Source organism: Saccopteryx leptura, chromosome 9, assembly GCF_036850995.1.
Source record: "Saccopteryx leptura isolate mSacLep1 chromosome 9, mSacLep1_pri_phased_curated, whole genome shotgun sequence".
Lineage (NCBI taxonomy): Eukaryota > Metazoa > Chordata > Mammalia > Chiroptera > Emballonuridae > Saccopteryx > Saccopteryx leptura.
The window spans coordinates 22,428,438-22,448,559 of record NC_089511.1 but is presented as its reverse complement, the minus strand read 5'-3'; the positions used below and the strand labels follow the sequence as shown (position 1 = coordinate 22,448,559).

Here is a 20,122-nt window from a genome sequence, read left to right as displayed (position 1 = left end):
GCCTTTGCCTCAGGTGTTAAAAATAGCTCAGTTGTGAACATGACCCCAGGTGGGCAGAGCGTCAGCCCTAGATGGGGTTTGCTGGGTGGATCCTGGTCAGGGCACATGCAGACGTGCGGGAGTCTGTCTCTGTATCTCCCCTACTCTCACTAAAAAAAAAAAAAAAAAAAAAAAAGGTAAGACAGGGCTAATTTGCTTTATTTATTTCAAATTAATCAGGCATTTCATTTTTTTTCTTTTTCTTTTTTAAATTTTTCTGAAGCTGTAAACAGGGAGAGACAGTCAGACAGACTCCCGCATGCGCCTGAACGGGATCCACCCGGCACGCCCACCAGGGGCTACGCTCTGCCCACCAGGGGGCGATGCTCTGCCCCTCTGGGGTAACCAGAGCCACTCTAGCGCCTGGGGCAGAGGCCAAGGAGCCATCCCCAGTGCCTGGGCCATCTTTGCTCCAATGGAGCCTTGGCTGCGGGAGGGGAAGAGACAGACAGAGAGGAAGGGGGGGGGGTGGAGAAGCAAATGGGCACTTCTCCTATGTGCCCTGGCCGGGAATCGAACCCGGGTCCCCCCGCACGCCAGGCCGACGCTCTACCGCTGAGCAAACCAGCCAGGGCCTCAGGCATTTCATTTTTAAATTTCTTCATTTGTAAAAAGAGTATGAAAGTTAATCTGAATAATAATATGTACCACATTCCCACATGTATAAGACACACCTTAATTTGGGGGCCAATTTTTTTTTTTTTTTTTTTTTTTTACAGGGACAGAGAGAGTCAGAGGGATAGACAGACAGGAACGGAGAGAGATGAGAAGCATCAATTATCAGTTTTTCGTTGTGACACCTTAGTTGTTCATTGATTGCTTTCTCATATGTGCCTTGACCATGGGCCTTCAGCAGACCGAGTAACCCCTTGCTCGAGCCAGCGACCTTGGGTCCAAGCTGGTGAGCTTTGCTCAAACCAGATGAGTCCGCACTCAAGCTGGCAACCTCAGGGTCTCGAACCTGGGTCCTCTGCATCCCAGTCCAATGCTCTATCCACTGTGCCACCGCCTGGTCAGGCCAATTTTTTTTTTTTTTGTATTTTCTGAAGTGAGAAGCTGGGGAGGCAGACAGATAGACACCAGCATGCACCCAATCGGGATCCACCTGGCATGCCCACTGGTGGACGATGCTCTATCCATCTGGGCTGTTGCTCCGTTGCAACCAGAGCCATTCTAGTGCCTGAGGCGGAGGCCCTGGAGCCATCCTCAGTGCCCTGGCCAACTTTGCTCCCATGGAGCCTTGACTGTGAGAGGGGAAGAGAGATAGAGAGAAAGGAGAGGGGAGGGGTGGAGAAGCAGACAGGTGCCTCTCCTGTGAGTCCTGGCTGGGAATTGAACCTGGGACTTCCACATGCTGGGCTGATGCCAAGATTCGGCTAAGCAATGCCCAAAAATCAATTTGGAAGTTTAAGTAACCACTGCCTCTCTACCAACAGATTATAGTTTTATGGAGCACTCAGAAAACTACATTTACATGCAATATTTATTTCACCTGAACCCTCCTCATAATCAGGGATCATTAATTTTTCAGTTTATTGGGGGGTTGATCATTCATGTGACCCACAGGAATGAGGAGAGAGCAAAAGGCAACAGAAAATAAGATGGACTTAAAGAAAGAAGACAACATATATTATATCTATGCATGAGTGAAATGCCACTTGAGCTGTCGCAGGATAGAAGAAATAGCATTTGGGGCAGCAGGGGGTGTTTGGAAAGGATAAGGAAGCCTTTCCAGAAAAATCTGCGTGGGAGCTACCTTAAACTTTATAGCTACTGAATATTTGAAAAAGTCAGACTAGATAAAAGTTCTTTCTCTTGGTGGAGAGAAGTCCAGTAATCGGGACATTGTTTTACATTTTAAACCTTTGGAAACCTTAAAACATTTTTTCTCATTAATAGAGAGAGAAAGAGAGAGAGATATCAAACCTCTGGCACATTGGGTTGACACTTCATTCACTGAGCTATCCAGCCAAGGCCAGGAAACATTTTTTATTTTTATTTATTTACTTATTTGGAAACATTTTTTAAAAATTAAACTTTTTATTTTGAGTTCATTGACAGTGATATGAAGTATATAAGAAATAATATGAAGGCCTGACCTGTGGTGGTGCTGTGGATAAAGTGTCAACCTGGAATGCTGAGGTTGCCGGTTCGAAATCCCGGGCTTCCCTGGTCAAGGCACATATGGGAGTTGATGCTTCCTGCTCCTCCCCCTGTTCTCTCTATCTCTTTCCTCTCTTTCTCTTTCTCTCCAATAAAAATGAATAAATAAAATCTAAAAAAATATATGAAGAGGTCCAGGGTACACTTTACTGTGTTTTCCCCAGTGGTAACATCTTGCAAAACCAACATATCCATATTGATACAGTTAAGACACAGAACCATCTTTGGAAATATTTAAATGATTTGATCACTATTATAATCATATCAACATTTCCACCAGTCAGAAATGTTATTTTAGCCCTAGCCGTGTAGCTTATTTGTGGGTTTTTTTGTAGTTTTTTTAATAAATAAATTTTTATTTTAATGGGGTGACATCAATAAATCAGGGTACATATATTCAAAGAAAACATGTCCAGGTTATCTTGTCATTCAATTCTGTTGCATACCCATCACCCAAAGAGAGATTGTCCTCCGTCACCTTCTATCTAGTTTTCTGTGTACCCCTCTCCCTCCCCTCCCCCTCTCCCTCCTTCGCTCCCCCCGCCCCCCCCCCCGTTACCACCACCATGTAGCTTATTTGATTAGAGCATAGTCCCAATACACCAAGGTTGCGGGTTCAATCCCCAGTCAGGGCACATACAAGTATAAACCAGTGAATGCATAAATATGTGGAAAAATAAATCAATGTTTCTCTCTTTTTCTCTCTCTCTCAAAGATAAGTAAATATATACATTTTTTTTGCCTGACCAAGCAGTGGCGCAGTGGATAGAGCATCGGACTGGGATGCAGAGGACCCAGGTTCGAGACCCCGAGGTTGCCAGCTTGAGTGCGGACTCATCTGGTTTGAGCAAAGCTCACCAGCTTGGACCCAAGGTCGCTGGCTCGAGCAAGGGGTTACTCGGTCTGCTGAAGGCCCATGGTCAAGGCACATATGAGAAAGCAATCAATGAACAACTAAGGTGTCCCAACGAAAAACTGACGATTGATGCTTCTCATCTCTCTCTGTTCCTGTCTGTCCCTATCTATCCCTCTCTGTCTCTGTAAAAAAAAAAATTAAAAAAAAAAAAAATACACTCACACACACACACAATTTTTTAAAAAAGAAATGTTATTTTAAATTCCAAAGTTGGAGGTGGTGCTCTCTGGGGAGCACACCTGCCCTATTCCCCACCACCTTCCCCAGGCGCCTTTACCATGCCTCTCTTCTTTTCCTAAGCTCCAAGAGCCCTTCTTGTGACTCTATAACTTGTTTCCTGAGCCCATTTCTTCTACAGCTCACTTCTTCTACCTCTGTGACTTTCTAAATAAACTTTAATAGTTTGAAAAAAATAAAAATAGATAAATAAGTAAATAAATTCCAAAGTTGGTAAGTAAGGCCTTAGGAGATATATCAGTGAGCAGGGGTAGGTAGCTGAGGGGTAGAGAGGCTGCACAGTGATCTGAGAAGCAGCTGGCTGGGCAGCCTGGAGTATTACTCACTTTTCTTTCTTTCCAGGACTTTTAGGCAGTTGACAACCAGTTGCAAGTTGACACTCAGTCAATCAGCTTCAAAGACCAGCTGAACATGATTTTCCCACAAGGCACAGCAACTCTGAGCAAGTTTCCCAGAGAATGAGAGAGTTATCAGTGTGAGGGGGATCCTGTTTATCAACATCCACTTTTTTCATTCAACAAGCCCCACATAATGAATTCCTAACTGCTCGGTAAGGGCCTGGATGCGCTTGCTCGCTGTGGACCAATACCCCAGATATGACTCTTGCAATTCTAACAGGGGTTAGGTTTTCTCCAGTTTATTTTAATAGTCAGTGTTTTTACTGAAACTTTTGAGAGTTCCGCAGGAAGTTTCTGACAAACATGAAAGTCTTTGGCAAGTGTCTGAGGAACCAGATAACAGAGGAAGATTCCCCACCCCAAGGGACATATTAGTCACATATGAAGAACTTAAAAGACCTCCTTCTAACTAAAATATTAATGAATTTGAAAGGGAAATCCCCATTGGAAGAGATCATATAACATTAATATTTTTTTAATGTTTATTTTATTGATTTTAAAAACAGAAAGGGAGAAACAGGAACATACGTTACTGTATGTGCCCTGACCAGGGATCAAACCAGCAACCTCTGTGCTTCTGGATGATGCTCTAACCAATTGAGCTATCTGGCCAGAGTGAGACCACTTAACATTAAAACATGTGAAAAGGGGCCCTGGGTAGAGCGTTGGCCTGGCATGCAGGGGACTCGGGTTCGATTCCCGGCCAGGGCACATAGGAGAGGCGCCCATTTGCTTCTCCACCCCCCCCCCTTCCTCTCTGTCTCTCTTCCCCTCCTGCAGCCGGGCCTCCATTGGAGCGGGGATGGCCCGGGCGCTGGGGATGGCTCCTTGGCCTCTGCCCCAGGCGCTAGAGTGGCTCTGGTCGCGGCAGAGCCCCGGAGGGGCAGAGCATCGCCCCCTGGTGGGCAGAGCATCGCCCCTGGTGGGCGTGCCGGGTGGATCACGGTGAAGCGCATGGGGGAGTCTGTCTGACATCGCCCCCTGGTGGGCAGGGCATCGCCCCTGGTGGGCGTGCCGGGTGGATCCCGGTGGAGCGCATGGGGGAGTCTGTCTGACTGTCTCTCCCCGTTTCCAGCTTCAGAGGAATGCAAAACAAAACAAAACATGTGGAAAGGAGGACATAGAATTGTTCAGAGAAGTAGAGAACACACAAGCTTAAAAATTGCACATACTGCCCCAGCTGGATGGCTTGGTTGTTTAGAGTATGATCCTGATACACAGAGGTTGCGGGTTTGATCCCTGGTCAGGGTACATACAGAAACAGATTGATGTTTGTATCTGTCTCTCTTTCCCTCCCTCTCTCTAAAATAAATCAATAAATTTTTTATATTGCAAATTTTTACCCTTGGACATCTAGAAAATCTTTTGAGGCTAGTCATTTTCTGTCACTGGCATTCAAAGATGAAGTTCCTTTCCTAAAATGACAACTTTACAGGCTGAGGCATATAAGCAGGAAGATGTGACAGTATAAAAAAATGCCACCTCCTCCCATTGTTATGACACATACAGTTTCCTAAGTTAGAAGTACTTCTCTTTGGTTTGATCCCTTAATATCAAAAAAGAAAAAAAAAAAGCTGGGGCCCTGGCCGGTTGGCTCAGCGGTAGAGCGTCGGCCTAGCGTGCGGAGGACCCGGGTTCGATTCCCGGCCAGGGCACACAGGAGAAGTGCCCATTTGCTTCTCCACCCCTCCACCGCGCTTTGGGTGGATCCCGGTCGGGCGCATGCGGGAGTCTGTCTGACTGTCTCTCCCTGTTTCCAGCTTCAGAAAAATGAAAAAAAAAAAAAAAAGCTGGGATAGTTGTTTGAGTTTTCCCTGCCTGTACTACAAGTCTAGAAAAAGCCCAAAGAGGCCTGATCAAGCAGTGGCGCAGTGGATAGAGCATCGGACTGGGATATGGAGGACCCAGGTTCGAGACCCCGAGGTCACCAGGTTGAGCACGAGCTCATCTGGTTTGAGCAAGGGTCACCAGCTTGAGTACAAGGTCGCTGGCTCGAGCAAGGGGGCACTCCGTCTGCTGTAGCCCCCCGGGTCAAGGCACATATGAGAAATCAATCAATGAACAGGAGCAGCAACAAAGAATTGATGCTTCTCATTTCTCTCCCTTCCTGTCTGTCTGTCCCTATCTGACTCTCTCTCTGTCTCTGCCACAATAAATAAATAAATATTAAAAAAAAAAAAAAAAAAAGCCCAAGGAGGAAAGAGATGACACAGAGAACTAGTGTGAAAGTCCTGCCTGCTTAGGTAGAAGAATAACCTGCGTGGCAAGCTTTTGTTGTTGTTTTCCTGCCAACAGGGGAGCTCAGGCTTTCCCATCACACAAATTCAATCAACACACATCAAAGGAATTGAACAGGAATCCAGGGAAAGAGAAATGGAAAAAAACACTGAAGTTAAATTCTTCAATCCCTAAATGTCCCAAATACCTTTATTTTACTTTTTTTTTTTTTTTTTCATTTTTCCGAAGCTGGAAACAGAGACAGTCAGACAGACTCTCGCATGCGCCCGACCGGGATCCACCTGGCACGCCCACCAGGGAGCTATGCTCTGCCCATCTGGGGCGTTGCTCTGTTGCACCCAGAGCCATTCTAGCGCCTGAGGCAGAGGCCACAGAGCCGTCCTCAGCGCCCGGGCCATCTTTGCTCCAATGGAGCCTCGGCTGGCTGCGGGAGGGGAAGAGAGAGACAGAGAGGAAGAAGAGGGGGAGGGGTGGAGAAGCAGATGGGTGCTTCTCCTGTGAGCCCAAGCCGGGAATCGAACCCGGGACTCCCGCATGCCAGGCCGACGCTCTACCGCTGAGCCAACCGGCCAGGGCAATGTCCCAAATACCTTTAAAAATCTCCTTTCAGTCCTTCAGTTCTCAAAACTCTGTGGAAAGAAAAACAACTTGGTGAAATAAAATGAAGAACTTTCAGTTGAGAGTGAAAACAGCAAACAGGTTAACTAGAGGAAATGAGAAAACGGGAGCAAAAGAATTAGCAGGGAAAGTCTCCCAGTGTGCGATATTTCTGTGAAATTTCATTCAACAACTATTTATTGAGACAGCTAAAGTGTTTAAGACCCTGGGTTTACTTAATATAAATAACTTAAATAGAGAATTATCCAGACAATGGAGAATAATACAGATTTTTATAGAAATAAGATAACTTTTGGTTTTTATTGCCTTAAATCTTTAAACTATATTAGCTTACTTATCACTAATAGTCCTGTCAAACTGACACAATGAAACTTCCCACCATCAATATTACAACCAAAGAAATCACGGTTGTTTGGAATAAAAATTTCTAAAACAGGATACAGCAGAGATATGACCCACCCTTTTGGGACTGCAGCACCAAACCAGGAAATCACCTGTGTTTCACCAATGAGAACATCCTGTTGTTGTTGTTTTTTTAATCAGACACTCCTTTGCACCACGTAATTGTGTTAATGGTTGGCAGTCAAAAAAATTTTTTTTGCTTGTATCTACCTGTGTCTGCTCTTTCAACTTTGACTGAAAAGCAGATCTCTGAGTGCATATCTTGATCTGGGAAAAAACAGCTATCCTTGAATACACCTGGATAGTTCAAGGGTGTCTATCTGTTTTACAGTTTGAATGCCAGTTTAGTGAGCTAAGCAATGAACTAGAAACCAGAATGCCAGTTTGTGCTAAAACGGAATCACTGAGTGACCACAGGACTTCCTTCTTGGCCAAACTGAGAGAGAAGATGACTATCATGAATATTAATATTCATGAAGCAAAGCTCTTTGACTTAGATGTCTCCAGATCAGTAGCTTCACAATGTTTTATCCATTGGTGCAAGGTGTGTGTGTGTGTGTGTGTGTGTAGTTCAAAAATTTTGTTAATTCTTTGTGCTCATCAAGGTGACAAAATATCAAAACTGAGACCTAACGATTCCCTCGAAAGAACCTTAGAGGACAGCCATGACCAGATAGATAGCTTGGATGGTTAGAACATTGTCCCAAAACACAGATGTTGCCAGTTCAATCCCCGGTCAGAGCACATACAAGGCCAGATTGGCCTGACCAATGGTGGCACAGATGGATAGAGTGTTTACCTGGGACACTGAGGTCCCAGATTCGAAACCCTGAGAGAGAGAAAGAGGGAGAGAGGGAGAGAGAGAGAGGAAGAGGGAGAGAGGGAGAGAGAGAAAGTGAAAGAGAGGGAGATGAGAAGCATCAACTTGTAGTTGCAACGCTTTAGTTGATTATTGATTTTTTTCTCATACGTGCCTTGACTGGGGGGCTCCAGCCGAGCCAGTGATCTTGGGCTTTAAACCAGCAATCTTGGGCTCATGTTGATGAGTCCATGCTCAAGCTGGGAACCTTGGGGTTTCGAACCTGGGTCCTCAGCATCCCAAGTCAATGCTTTATTCACTGTAGCACCAGCGGTAGGCACATGTTTGCTTATTTTTTTTAATTTAAATGTTTAGAGCTCTTTCATCTACATTTTACTCTCATTCCTTCATTTAGTTTGTTTTTCATTTTGCAGAAGTGCAAACCCAGTCTAAAGTAGCAAAATGACTATCCTAAGGCCAAAGAGCTATAGAATAGGGAGGGACCAGAGCACAGCCAAAAAGCAATTACTATTGAACAGAGTTTGCAAAAACTGAAAGGGGGAAAATCCATTCAGAATCCAATCTCTCCAACAGTTAAACTTATTTTTTTCCGCTTAGTTTGTTTTTGTCAGTATGGAGAACTTTTTTTTTTTTTTAACATAGATGTAATCAAAGCACAAATTTAAATGGTGTTCCTTTTTATTTTTAGTTAAGTTCATCAGAAGTTCAAGTTACTATGAAGTTTACTAATTAATTGGCAATGAAATGGGGACCTAATGTTTTATCAAGTAGTCAGGCCCTCTTCCCACGAAACTAAGCTGCTCCCCACTGTACTAAACCCCTTATCGTATTAGAATAATTCCAGCTTTTTCTTTCTCCTACTACCTTTCATTTCTCACGGACTTTCAAGCCTCCCATTACTTGCTTCACCTTCTCCTAGAGATTGAGTCCTCTCCATTCTCATTCCCCTCAGACATTTCTTAATTCTTAAAGAGCTTCCATATTCACCCTAGGTCTCCAGGGGGCTCTCCTTACTCTCCTGGGCCCGGATCGCCTCGGGGTTCCCCGAGGTTCCCAAGAGAAAGCTGCACAAATCAGGCCCAAGAAGTCCAGGAAATGAGGGTCGCTGATGGCTATGCCCCGGGGCTCCGTTTAGGAACCCCTAAAAATTTACTGGAGTAGTAAGATTGTGGGGTCACTATGATGTCAAGGTGAGGGGCCTGGCCCAGCCCTATCCACGTGACCGAGCCCCAGCGGCAGGATTTCACCGCTGGGGGCGACCGGCGGGCGGCCAGCTCCCTGCCCTCCCGGGGACTCCTGGGCGTCACTCTCCTCACTCTCCGGCCAGGAGTGACACAATCGCCCCGCGCCGGGGGCGGGACGCGCTTACGCCATCTCCGGGCGCCCGACTCGGGGGGGCGCTGGGTGTGGGGCGGCTCCGGGGCCGGGGATGGCGGCGGCCGCGGTTGCGGCGGCTCCGGGACGAGCGGGAGGAGCCCGAAGAGCGCCGTGAGATGGGCAGGTGAGTGTCGCCGGGAGCGGGGGCCGCCGGGCCGGCTTCACTGAAGCCAAACAGGCCTGGACTTGGAGCTCCGGAGGAAGTAGCCCCCCGGAGCCCGTTGCCCCCTCGAACCGCGAACCGAGGGAGCGAAAGAGGCCGCGCTTAGAGCCCCGCACCCTTTCCTCCGACCCAGCCCAGAAGGCGTCCTCCGGCCCCCGCGGCGGAGTCCCCACTGGCCGGGGTGTCCGAGTCCCTGGCGCGGGAAGGGGCCCCCAAACAAGGAAGCATCACCTGCGGGCTTAGCCCCTGCCTTGCTGCTTGAAGGGTCGACCCCATCCCTCTCTAAACGGTGAATTCCCAATTTCGGGCCTTACCCTTTTTGGAGCAAGGATTGCGGGATCACAGGAAGCCACAACCCCCAGTATCTTGCAAGCTCCTCTCTGGCGGGCGCACCTCTCGCCCTTAGCGAATTCTGGTCTCAGGCAGCGTTCGGCCTCTTGATTCTGTGGTTCTGCTGGCAGCCTTGGCAGTTCTCTGGAACAGCCCCTTTTCCCTGTTAGCTCGGGTGGGGTAGAAAGCTACGTTTTCCTACTTTTGAAATTCTCGTTGAGCCCCCTCCAGAGGCCGAGGTTTCAGATGCCTAAATGTGTTTTTGCGTTGTGGGAGCCTGATACACAGGCTTGGCTCTTATCGTCCATTCCCGCAGACCTTTTGCCTCTTTCAGTCCTTTTATTTGGCCAACCCCTCAGTGAACTAGCGGCAGGTCTTTAATGTTTTAGTTGCAGGCAGGAAGGATCATTCTAGTGTGGAAGATGTGACTACAGTTTCTGATGGGCACGAAGGAGGAAAGCTAATTGCTTTTCAGTTACTGGAAATGCCTACAGAGAAGGGATTCACGACTTGTGCCCATTGTGTCATTTGTATTTATGGAACTAAGAATTTATCTTCCCACCATGTTTTCCTCTCCTATCACCTTCTTGTGTAAATCTGCATTTTGCCAATCTTAAGAGAGAAATGTTGCCTTCGGTTTGGTTTGAGGCATCTTGCAGTAGGGCTTGGATAAGACAATGGGTAGTTTCTCAGAGTATGATGGGTCAGTACTGCTTTCTCTGCAGAGATTAAGGTTGTGTTCTTCAGTGCTTGATGTTTCTGGCAGAAGTAGATTCAGATATTGACAGTTTAGGGTGAGTTTTTTGTTTTCCCATTGTCAGCTAGGAGAGGACCAAGGCAGATGTTTTTAATTCCTATCTTGCTGGGTTCAACACTTGATACAAAGTTGTCACCCTCAGAAAATTTTACACACATACAGGAGACCTTTTTTTTTCACCCTGAAAATCTCTTAATAAGGCTTCCCCTTGAGTGACTCCCCCTTGACCTCTTTTTCTGCCCTAGAAACATAAATAATTGTTCTTTTCCCTCTAGTGCCACTTTTCTCATTTAAATAACCTCCACAACTGTGTTTTCATCAGCCCTGAATAAAAGTGAAATCCGTGAAGTTGATTTTTCCTGCTTCCCATTGTTCACATGGGAACAATGTTGAGTCTTCCGCTTTTATTTGTGATTTACTTGAAATTGGGATTGGAAGTAAATTTAATCTTTGGGGAATAGGGTATGGGTAGAGTGAAGAATATGATGCTAAGGAAAAACAGATTTGATATAGAAAATTTTTTCCAGGGATGTCTTCCTACAAATGAGCTTAAGAGATGGCTTTTTCCTTATTTAACTGCCCAAGCACTCTGGATAAATGTGCTGTTACCTCTAGAGAAGACGATGAGGCAGGGACTTGTGAAGTCTTTGTGGCTTTGGGATTACTTTTTTTGATGACCCTGGAGAGGAGTCAGAGGTGAGGCTTCTGCGTACTTTATCCCCATGTCTGTGTTCTAGGCTCCCACGCCAGCGGGGAGGACACTGCTTCTTACAACAGCTACTCAGAAGCACAGCTGGAAGCTCAGGTAATGCAGGTACTTTGGATACCTTGTTGCAAAAAAAAAAAAAAAAAAAAAAATCTGGGCTTCAACAGTGGAAAACCAGAACAGAGTGTAATATAGAAATCTCTTTTCAGATCCAAAGAACTGGAGCCTGATTGGAAGAAATAGGTGACAAAGTTCATATGCATTGAAGTGTTCAGACCAAAAAGATGCTTTATGACAATGGACAAAAGCATGTATGAAAGGTGACAACAAGTGAAAGGGGAGAAAGAACTTTCTTACTAATCATACAGACCTAAGATAGTAACTGGCGTGTTTGAAGGAATGGAATCAGAATTTTTAGGAAGTGGTGCCTAGAGCAGAGCTACAGTGGAAAAGGAGCCATTGACAAAAGAAAACACAAAAGAAAAAAAGGGAGTGAATGAAGAAGGCAAATTGAAGGTGGTCAATGAGAAGAAAAGAAGTCTTGCCAGACTAGGGAACAAGAAGTCTATGTGAGGTCAGAGTTTTGCTACTTTGGGGGAGGAGGAGAAACAGATACATGGTAGAACACTAGTACAGTCACTGTCTCCACAGAGCTCAAGTTTGAATGTAGTATTTCATGGGGCAAAGAAGATACAAATGTTCATAACAGGTTTAGGGAGCAAGGTTAACACAAGACACAAGCAGACCTCTTGAAACCATGTCAACACAATGAATGAAAAATAAAAATTAAAAAAAAACAACAACAACAAAAAGACACAAGCAGACCTGAAGACTTATTGACACCTGAGTCCTTGAGGTAGTGGTGATATGAGGTAAAGGAGGATGAGACTTTAACCAGGCCTGGGTTGGGGGGCTGGGGCTAGGTGAGATCATAGCCAATTTAGGCTGGGGAAAGGAAGTGAGTATGAGGTCATATGTTCAGGAAAGAAGATAGCACCATAGTCTTTGGTGGCAAAAGGAGAAACTTGGAAGAGCCAGCAGCAAAGACCATGTGTTTAAATCCCTCTTAGGGCAAGAGACTGAGAATAGTCCAGGTTCCCATCAGAGGCACGACTAACAGTGAAGCTGTTGGTCTCTCTGGATTTATTTATGCATTGTTGAATGTTTGTCCTTGTAGCTTTGTGGTTTTATGACTTTCTTTCATGTCCTAGGCTGAGTGAGGGAGAGGGTAGCATTCTTGTCTGCCCCTCACTCATACCTCTTTTTTCCCAACAGTCCCCTTTGTCACATCTTTCTGCGTGGGCACAGTTCCTGCTATTTCCTTTGATTTGGTTCACCCCTAGGTTACTTTTCTTTGCCTCTGATTTGTTCCCTGGCAGATGTGGGTGCCCCAGCCATCAGCAGAGAGGGGTTCAGGGGAGCCACAGAGAAGCCCTTTCTGATGCCCCAAGGAGCAAGCCGACCCCTTCCCGGCTCCAGGAACACCACAAAGCAATATGAAACCTGTTCATGAGAGGAGTCAGGAATGCCTTCCACCAAAGAAACGAGACCTCCCCGTGACCAGCGAGGATATGGGGAGAACTACCAGCTGCTCATCTAACCACACACCCTCCAGTGATGCCTCCGAGTGGTCCCGAGGGGTGGTGGTGGCAGGTCAGAGCCAGGCAGGAGCCAGAGTCAGCCTGGGGGGTGATGGAGCTGAGGCCATCACTAGTCTGACGGTGGACCAGTATGGCATGCTGTATAAGGTGGCTGTGCCACCTGCCACCTTCTCCCCAACTGGCCTCCCATCCATGGTGAACATGAACCCCTTGCCCCCCACATTTAATGTAGCATCTTCACTGATCCAACATCCAGGAATCCACTATCCCCCAATCCACTATGCTCAGCTCCCATCCACCTCTCTGCAGTTTATTGGGTCTCCTTACGGCCTTCCCTATGCTGTGCCACCTAACTTTCTCCCAAGTCCCCTTCTATCCCCTTCTGCCAACCTTGCCACTTCCCACCTTCCACATTTTGTGCCATATGCCTCTCTCCTGGCAGAAGGAGCCACTCCTCCCCCCCAGGCTTCATCCCCGGCTCACTCATTCAACAAAACCCCCTCTGCCACCTCTTCGCCTGGGCAGCTGCCACATCACTCCAGTGCCCAGCCGCTAGACCTCGCCCCAGGCCGGATGCCTATTTATTACCAGATGTCCAGGCTGCCTGCTGGGTACACCTTGCATGAAACCCCTCCAGCTGGTGCCAGCCCCATTCTTAACCCTCAGGAGGGCCAGTCTGCTCCGGAAGCAGCCCCTGCCAATGGACAGAGACAGCGAGAGCGAAATCTAGTAACACGGGAAAGCGAAGCCCTGGACTCGCACAACAGCAAGGGCAACGACCAGGGACTGGTGCCAGTGGTAGAATGTGTGGTGGACGGACAGTTGTTTTCAGGTTCCCAGACTGCACGGGTGGAGGTGGCGGTGCTGGCACACCGAGGGACCCCAGACACCGACCTTGAGGTCCAGCGGGTGGTTGGCGCTTTAGCTTCTCAGGACTATCATGTGGTGGCAGCTCAGAGGAAAGATGAGCCCAGCCCCCTCAACCTGTCCCATCATCCCCCTGACCATCAGGGTGAGGGGCGAGGTTCAGCCAGGAACCCAGCAGAGATGGCTGAGAAAAACCAGGCCCAAGGGTTCTACCCTCAGTCCCATCAGGAACCGGTGAAACACAGACCTTTACCCAAAGCAATGGTTGTAGCCAATGGCAACCTGGTGCCCACTGGAACTGATCCAGGCCTGCTGCCGATAGGCTCGGAGATCCTGGTGGCATCAAGTTTGGACCCGCAGGCCAGAGCCATCTTCCCAGACAAGGAGCCAACGCCACCCCCCATTACCTCCTCCCACTTGCCCTCCCATTTCATGAAAGGCGCCATCATCCAGCTGGCGACAGGGGAGCTGAAGCGGGTGGAGGACCTCCAGACCCAGGATTTTGTGCGCAGTGCCGAAGTGAGCGGGGGGCTGAAGATTGACTCGAGCACAGTCGTGGACATTCAGGAGAGCCAGTGGCCTGGATTTGTCATGCTGCATTTTGTGGTTGGTGAGCAGCAGAGCAAAGTGAGCATCGAGGTGCCCCCCGAGCACCCCTTTTTTGTCTATGGTCAGGGTTGGTCCTCTTGCAGCCCTGGGCGGACTGCACAGCTCTTCTCTCTGCCCTGCCATCGGCTACAGGTGGGAGATGTCTGCATCTCGATCAGTTTACAGAGCTTGAACAGTAACTCAGTTTCTCAGGCCAGCTGTGCTCCCCCAGGGCAGCTGGGTACCCCCCGAGAAAGGCCTGAGAGGACAGTCTTGGGACCCAGAGAGCAATGTGACAGTGAGGGGAAGAGCCAGCCGTCAGGCGAGGGCTCCCGAGTGGTAGAGCCCTCGCAGCCAGAGCCTGGTGCTCAGGCCTGCTGGCCAGCTCCGAGCTTCCAAAGATACAGCATGCAAGGGGAGGGGACAAGGGCTGCGCTGCTCCGTCCCTCTTTCATCCCACAGGAGGTAAAGCTGTCCATCGAAGGGCGTTCCAATGCCGGAAAATGAACCTCTCTCGCAGACCAGACTGGGGCTTTACCCCGGAGCTGGGCCTCACCGTGAGCAGGCAGAGGATTTGCACATGCCGAGTAGAGAATGGCTGTCGGCAGTGAGTTTGGGGGTGGGGGCCAGGAGGCATAAAGGCAGCCTCCCAAGGCAGGGTCTGTTGCTCATTACCCTGTGGCATCCTTTCAGGACAGCCCCAGAGGATGCTGTGATGGGGAGCAGCAGGCCTGGGCCAAGGAAGGAAGGGGGTGCACTCTGGATAGGAAACATTCCAAATATCAGGGCCTCCCTGTTTGTTCCTCCCCATCCTAGCTCCTGCAAGGGGAAAGTCGGGCTTTGGGAGCAGGTGGCAGAGGGAGGGAGCAAAGAAAGAGCCAAAAATGATGATCCACAGCTTATAGTAGCAGTTCAACTGTCTGAAGTTATTTTTCCTTTTTTGTGGTGGGAGGGCAGGAGGCCCTATGGTTGGAATAAGAGGGTTTTCTTTTGAGAGCTGTGCACTTTAAAGGGTAATTTGTTACACAGATGTCTGTGGCTGGTTTGTGAGGGGGGAGCACTCATCTACAGGACTCTGGTTGATCCTGCTTCAGCCTTTCTCATTTCTCCTCCTCATTTCTTCCACAAGCTTCTAGCACTAGGAGAGAGAGAAGCCCCTCCAGGGTTCAGAGTGAAGTGCTGCTTTGGCCCGGACCCAGTCAGGGACTTTGGAAGAAAGACCGTATGGCCAGGCTGACCAGGCTCTAGGCAGGGCTTCTGGAAAGGTAGCTGACCTAACAAAGCTCCTCCTATCCAGCATGCCAGAATGCTACGAAGTTGTGCTGAATCTCTAGTTGGTAATGGTGACTTTTGAAAGAACCAGTGGACTCTTTTCCCAGGCCCTGCACCCCTTCTCTTTCTGTGTTGTGCCTAAGTGCCTGCGTGGCTCCCACCCTTCTGCTGCCCCAACCCCTCTGCATGGTTTCTTGACCTGGGCCTAATTTGTAGCTGCACTGCCTTTCCCCTTCTGCAAAATTGGTTTTGTCCACTCTGACCAAGACCTCTAGTTTTTGGTGTGTAGGGGTCTCTGATTTCCTCTTCAGTTACAGTCTCTGTTTTTAAAAGCTCAGAAAGAATCATGTCCCCTCTGCAGCTGAACAGCATGGTGGAGAAGGAAGGGAGCTGTGCCCCAAGTCAGGGCAAACACACCTGGTGGTCAGGCATTACCCATCCTGGCGTTCTTACACAGCCCCGGCTGTCCTAATCCCACTTGCTCTCCTAGCTGTCCCCTTTCACAGCCAGCTCTAAGGTTCTGGGAGAGTCTTGATAACATTTCAATACCTGAAGTCGCCTACATTTCATTTTGTGGTGGAGTGGTCCTCTGCAAAGAATATTTTCAATCTTAGTTGTGTTTGCCCCCCTGTACCTTAAGCCCACGTTTTCTTCACAACTTAAGCATCAGCTCAGACTGTGGGATTCTACTGGGTATTGAGAATTAGGCGGCTCCCCGCCACCAGTTTTCAGGTGAGTGGGTGGGATTTTTGTTTGTTTTTCTAGGGTCTTTTGACTCTTGAAGCAACTCAGGGTATTGTCCACCCAGCTCTCTGGTGAGGCTTCTCCCAGGTTATGATCCTGGTATTTCCTTTAGAAATGTACTTGGACTGGCCAAGGCCTGGCCTGTCATCAGGAGTCTCAAACCTCTGAGGTCTGATCTCTGCTCTGTCAAAGACTTGAAGCAAGTCTTGTGACCTCTCACTCTTTCACTTCCTCCCCAGCTGCCAAATGGGGATAAATAATCTTACCTACCTCCTGGGGGGAGGGGGAGTTCTGAGAATGGAGTCATTCTTAGTGTTCAGGTGCTAAAGGTTGTTCTCCTGGGGGAACAAAGTGGCTGAAACTGGCTTGTTTGTTACAAGCCTACACTCCACTTTTTCATTCCTTGAGAGCAGTTATCTGGTCGGTCAGCTTTTGGAGGCTCATCCAAAGGAAGCTGCTGTCCTGACTGTGAGTACTTAAGTCTCCAGTTCACCTCAGAACCAAACACCAACCCTGTCTGGTGAACACTCAACCTGTACTCATTTGGGATCATGCTCTTTCCCTTCTCTGTTCCCCATTCTCTGAATGCTGCTTTCTTGAGTTTCTTTCCTACCATCGGGCCTGTGGGGCTGTCTTGAGGAATCCTCTCAGATGATGGCCCTTGGAAAAGGCCTCCTCTCTAGCTGTCCATGAACAACTCATTCCTAGGGATGATTGTTTGCACGGGTTTCTCAGAAACATCCTTCCTCACAAATGAATATAGTGACCTGCATATAGCAGACACTCAAGAAGTGTCCACCAAGGACACCAACTGAGCTTCCTCATTATGGGAGCAAATCTATAACCAGACCCAGGCCAAGTAATTTAAATCAAATAACCCTCTACTACCCAACCTGGTAACTTCCACTTAATCATGGAAAGAAAATCTTGTGCACCTTGGCAAGTTGGGCCCCAACCTTTCTGCTGCTGTTCCCGTCTGTCTCTTGCTGGGAAAGCAATATCAGCAGCTCCCCTGATACTGTACCGTGCATATGTAATATATATTAATACTTGATTTTGCGAACTGCACAGGTGTCTTCTGTAAGGTATGGTCTCCCAGAAAGAGCAGCTCTGTGCTCTAAATCTTGGTCAGAGCTGTGGCATTCCCCCTTACCTTCACCCTCTGGTTCAGTCTTTCTTCCAAGTATGAGAAGAGTAACCTATGGTGTGTCCATTCTTCCTTACAGGAATTTCCTAAGTTTGCAGTAAACTTAAGACTGGTTTGGAGAGAGCATTTTAGTGGGAGGCTGTCAGCTATTTGGGGAATGGGCAATGAAGGAGGCCAGAGCCAGTCTCTTGTCAGTGGTAGGCCATTCCCAGAGCCTAGGGATAGAAAGGAGGACTGCTAACTTTGGCACTACATAGAAATGACTCTACCACTATGACAGTAGGGGAACCAGGTAAGGGATGGGTAATACATCCAAGTCTTGGGTCATCATCCCTATCAAGGTTACACACAGGGGGGATGGGGAGGATGGTAGTATGGGAAAAGGGGACCTAGGAGTTCAGAACTGAGCACTTGTACCTATGGGGAGGGACCCTAGCTGATCTGGACTGACCCTTCTACACTCTTGGTCCCAGCTGGTCATGATGCTAAGGGCTTTGGTCTGCGCTGCTTTGCCACTGCTGCCGTCTGCTCACTGTCCTGCCTGCTGCCCTTTACACCTTCCTGTCCTTCCATGTCTCTGGCCATATAGATGAAATTCAGGTATCCTTTTCATTCTCACCTGTGCAAGTGTTACTTCATTGCAAAGTCATGGTGACTTGGAATAGTATGACTTGCTGCTGGCGAGCTGGTGGATCCCAAGGGATATGGCTTTAGTGCCTATCAATAGCCCTTTGGCTCCAAATAGCTGAGTCTCTTGAGGGAAAAACAAGCAGGTTCTACTAGTGGGTGTTTTCTGTGTATTGATGTCTTTCCTTTGTGGTATCTTGTATCCTGTTTTTAAAAATAAATGACAAGGAACTAGGTTAGGGCCTGTGCCAGCAATCCCAGGAAGGTTCATCTGGCTCCAGTTATGTGGATTCTGGTCTTGTGTTGGGAAAAGGTTTGAAGTTTGACTAAAATAGCCCTTTAGTGGGGTTTAGTTTTATTTTTACCATGGCATCATAGGCGATGCACTGGTTGGAGGTATGATTTAAACTTGCAACAGGTAGGCATATTGAAGAGTTGAGTGACCACACTGGAAATGAAAGGTAGACTTGGGTTTACTGGGAAATGGCCTGGGTCCATTGAAGTATCCTGATTAATTGGCCATGGGAGATTAGGTCACAGTCTTAAAAGCAAAGTGAATAGGGAAAATGCCAAGTTTTAGGGAGACTTCTTGGCCTCCTAGGTGGAAGTTTACCAAAACACTGAAGCTACAAAACTTTTCAGATGGGAAAAAGTGTACACTACAGTTGAAGAGCTGAACTGTGCTAAGTTGGATGTTGACCAGGAACCTATTAGTCCTTTGCTGGGAAGCCTTCAACCTTCCAAGCTTCCCTGGAGTAGGGAAGGCCTCGCATATTATGCAATAATAAAATAAGCACCTGGGTCTTTGCAGTTGTCAGTTGCTCTTTCAACTCTAGGATCCTTCTTTGGACTAGAATCCTGGTCTGGGCCTAGGATAACCCTGGCCCTAGAGTTGTCTGCACTCTCTCCTTACCTACAGACTATGCACAGCGCCTGAGGTGGAAGGAGTGGTGTGGTTCGCCCTGCTGAACCTCCCCAGCAGGAACAGTAGTAATAAATGCACTTTTCACACTAAGGTTTCTTTACGAGTTCTGTTAAGCCTAGGTTCTTGCTCGGTAGATTGCAAACTCAAATGTCTGGTCCCAAAGCCATTCTAACTGCAAATGCCCAGCAGTGAAGGTGGCCTCAAATTGGGTTCCTGTCTGCAGTATGTGGCAGCAGCCCGTGTGCCTTTACCTATCGTCAAACTTGCATTTATTTCTGTCTTTATGACTGTCATGGGGACTGAAGTTCATCAGAGAGAGAGCATGAGCTAATGAAGTGGTTTACACCCACTCTGGACAGGGAGTTTGCACGTAGTTGTGAGCTTAGTGGTTAGTGCATTGCTGGTATTGCTTAAGGCAGGGTTCATCCCTCATTTGCTTGATACACTTGAGAGAATCTTGTCTTGGGGGAGAGACTGACTGTTTTCATGGCAAACTTGAAGTATTAAAAATAAGGCTGTCCCGTACAACCTTCCTAGTCACATACAGGATCCTTGTAGCCAAAACAGTATGTCCCACCTGCAGAGAGCAAAGTGCTCTCAGCTTGCACAGCACCTTAGGGGAGGGAAGACTATGTATAGGGAATGGGGTGGAGAAAGGAGGATGGGAATGTCATCCAGTTGGCTTTAGGGTCCCAAGGAATAGAGAAGGTCAGCACTGGGGCGGTCTGGATGGATCTCATTGGTGTAGGAGTTCCCTGTAGATAAATTACTGACCCCCAACTACCAACCCCGGTATGTAATGGCTGAATTAATATGTAATCAACTGCATTGTATCTAAAGCCTTAGAACTAGTCAGGTGCTCCCCCCACCCATACCATTTCTTACCCTCTAATCCTACCTGATCTTTAACAAAGCATTAATAATTCTAAGGATAATCTCTATTTTGTTGTGCTTTTTTGTAACTGTTTTAAATAAATCAATTTGTACTGTATATTTGTACTTTTGTGAGATCCTTTTTGCTGTTTTACCATTTTAAGTCTCTGTACTTGGCTATACACAGATTGTATTTTTATTGTTAATGCTCTTCTATGGATACCTGCATTTAACTTGTGGACTATGTAAACACAATATATATCAATATCTATATATCTATATATCTATCTATATAAACTACTAGCTTTTCCTTT

At 47.5% G+C, this 20,122-nt stretch overlaps 3 protein-coding genes across 5 annotated transcripts in view; 2 read left to right on the top strand and 1 right to left on the bottom strand.

The window, feature by feature from the left end:
- LOC136381445 (IST1 homolog) overlaps positions 1 to 9,647 on the bottom strand; it is an 18,096-nt gene extending 8,449 nt beyond the window's left edge. The window contains 3 exon segments of the mRNA XM_066350184.1: positions 3,682 to 3,793; positions 9,201 to 9,436; positions 9,488 to 9,647. Coding sequence (XP_066206281.1) covers positions 3,682 to 3,793; positions 9,201 to 9,436; positions 9,488 to 9,647 — 508 coding nt within the window.
- Positions 1 to 20,122, top strand: part of LOC136380711 (IST1 homolog) — a 450,214-nt gene that overhangs the window by 377,296 nt on the left and 52,796 nt on the right. The gene's annotated exons all lie outside the window — the stretch shown is intronic.
- Positions 9,210 to 20,122, top strand: ATXN1L (ataxin 1 like). Of its 3 annotated transcripts, none has more exons than XM_066349773.1 (4): positions 9,210 to 9,332; positions 11,196 to 11,263; positions 11,374 to 11,484; positions 12,544 to 20,122. In XM_066349773.1, the coding sequence occupies exon 4, from the start codon at positions 12,661 to 12,663 to the stop codon at positions 14,725 to 14,727; it is 2,067 nt and encodes a 688-aa protein (XP_066205870.1). In that variant the 5' UTR covers positions 9,210 to 9,332; positions 11,196 to 11,263; positions 11,374 to 11,484; positions 12,544 to 12,660; the 3' UTR covers positions 14,728 to 20,122. The 3 variants fall into 3 exon arrangements, with proteins under 3 accessions (XP_066205870.1, XP_066205869.1, XP_066205871.1); XM_066349772.1 differs by having other exon boundaries at positions 11,374 to 11,738; XM_066349774.1 differs by lacking the exon at positions 11,374 to 11,484.

Coding starts and splice junctions, on each gene's coding strand:
- ATXN1L (XM_066349774.1), top strand. CDS start 12,661: ATGAAACCTGTTCATGAGAGGAGTCAGGAATGCCTTCCACCAAAGAAA.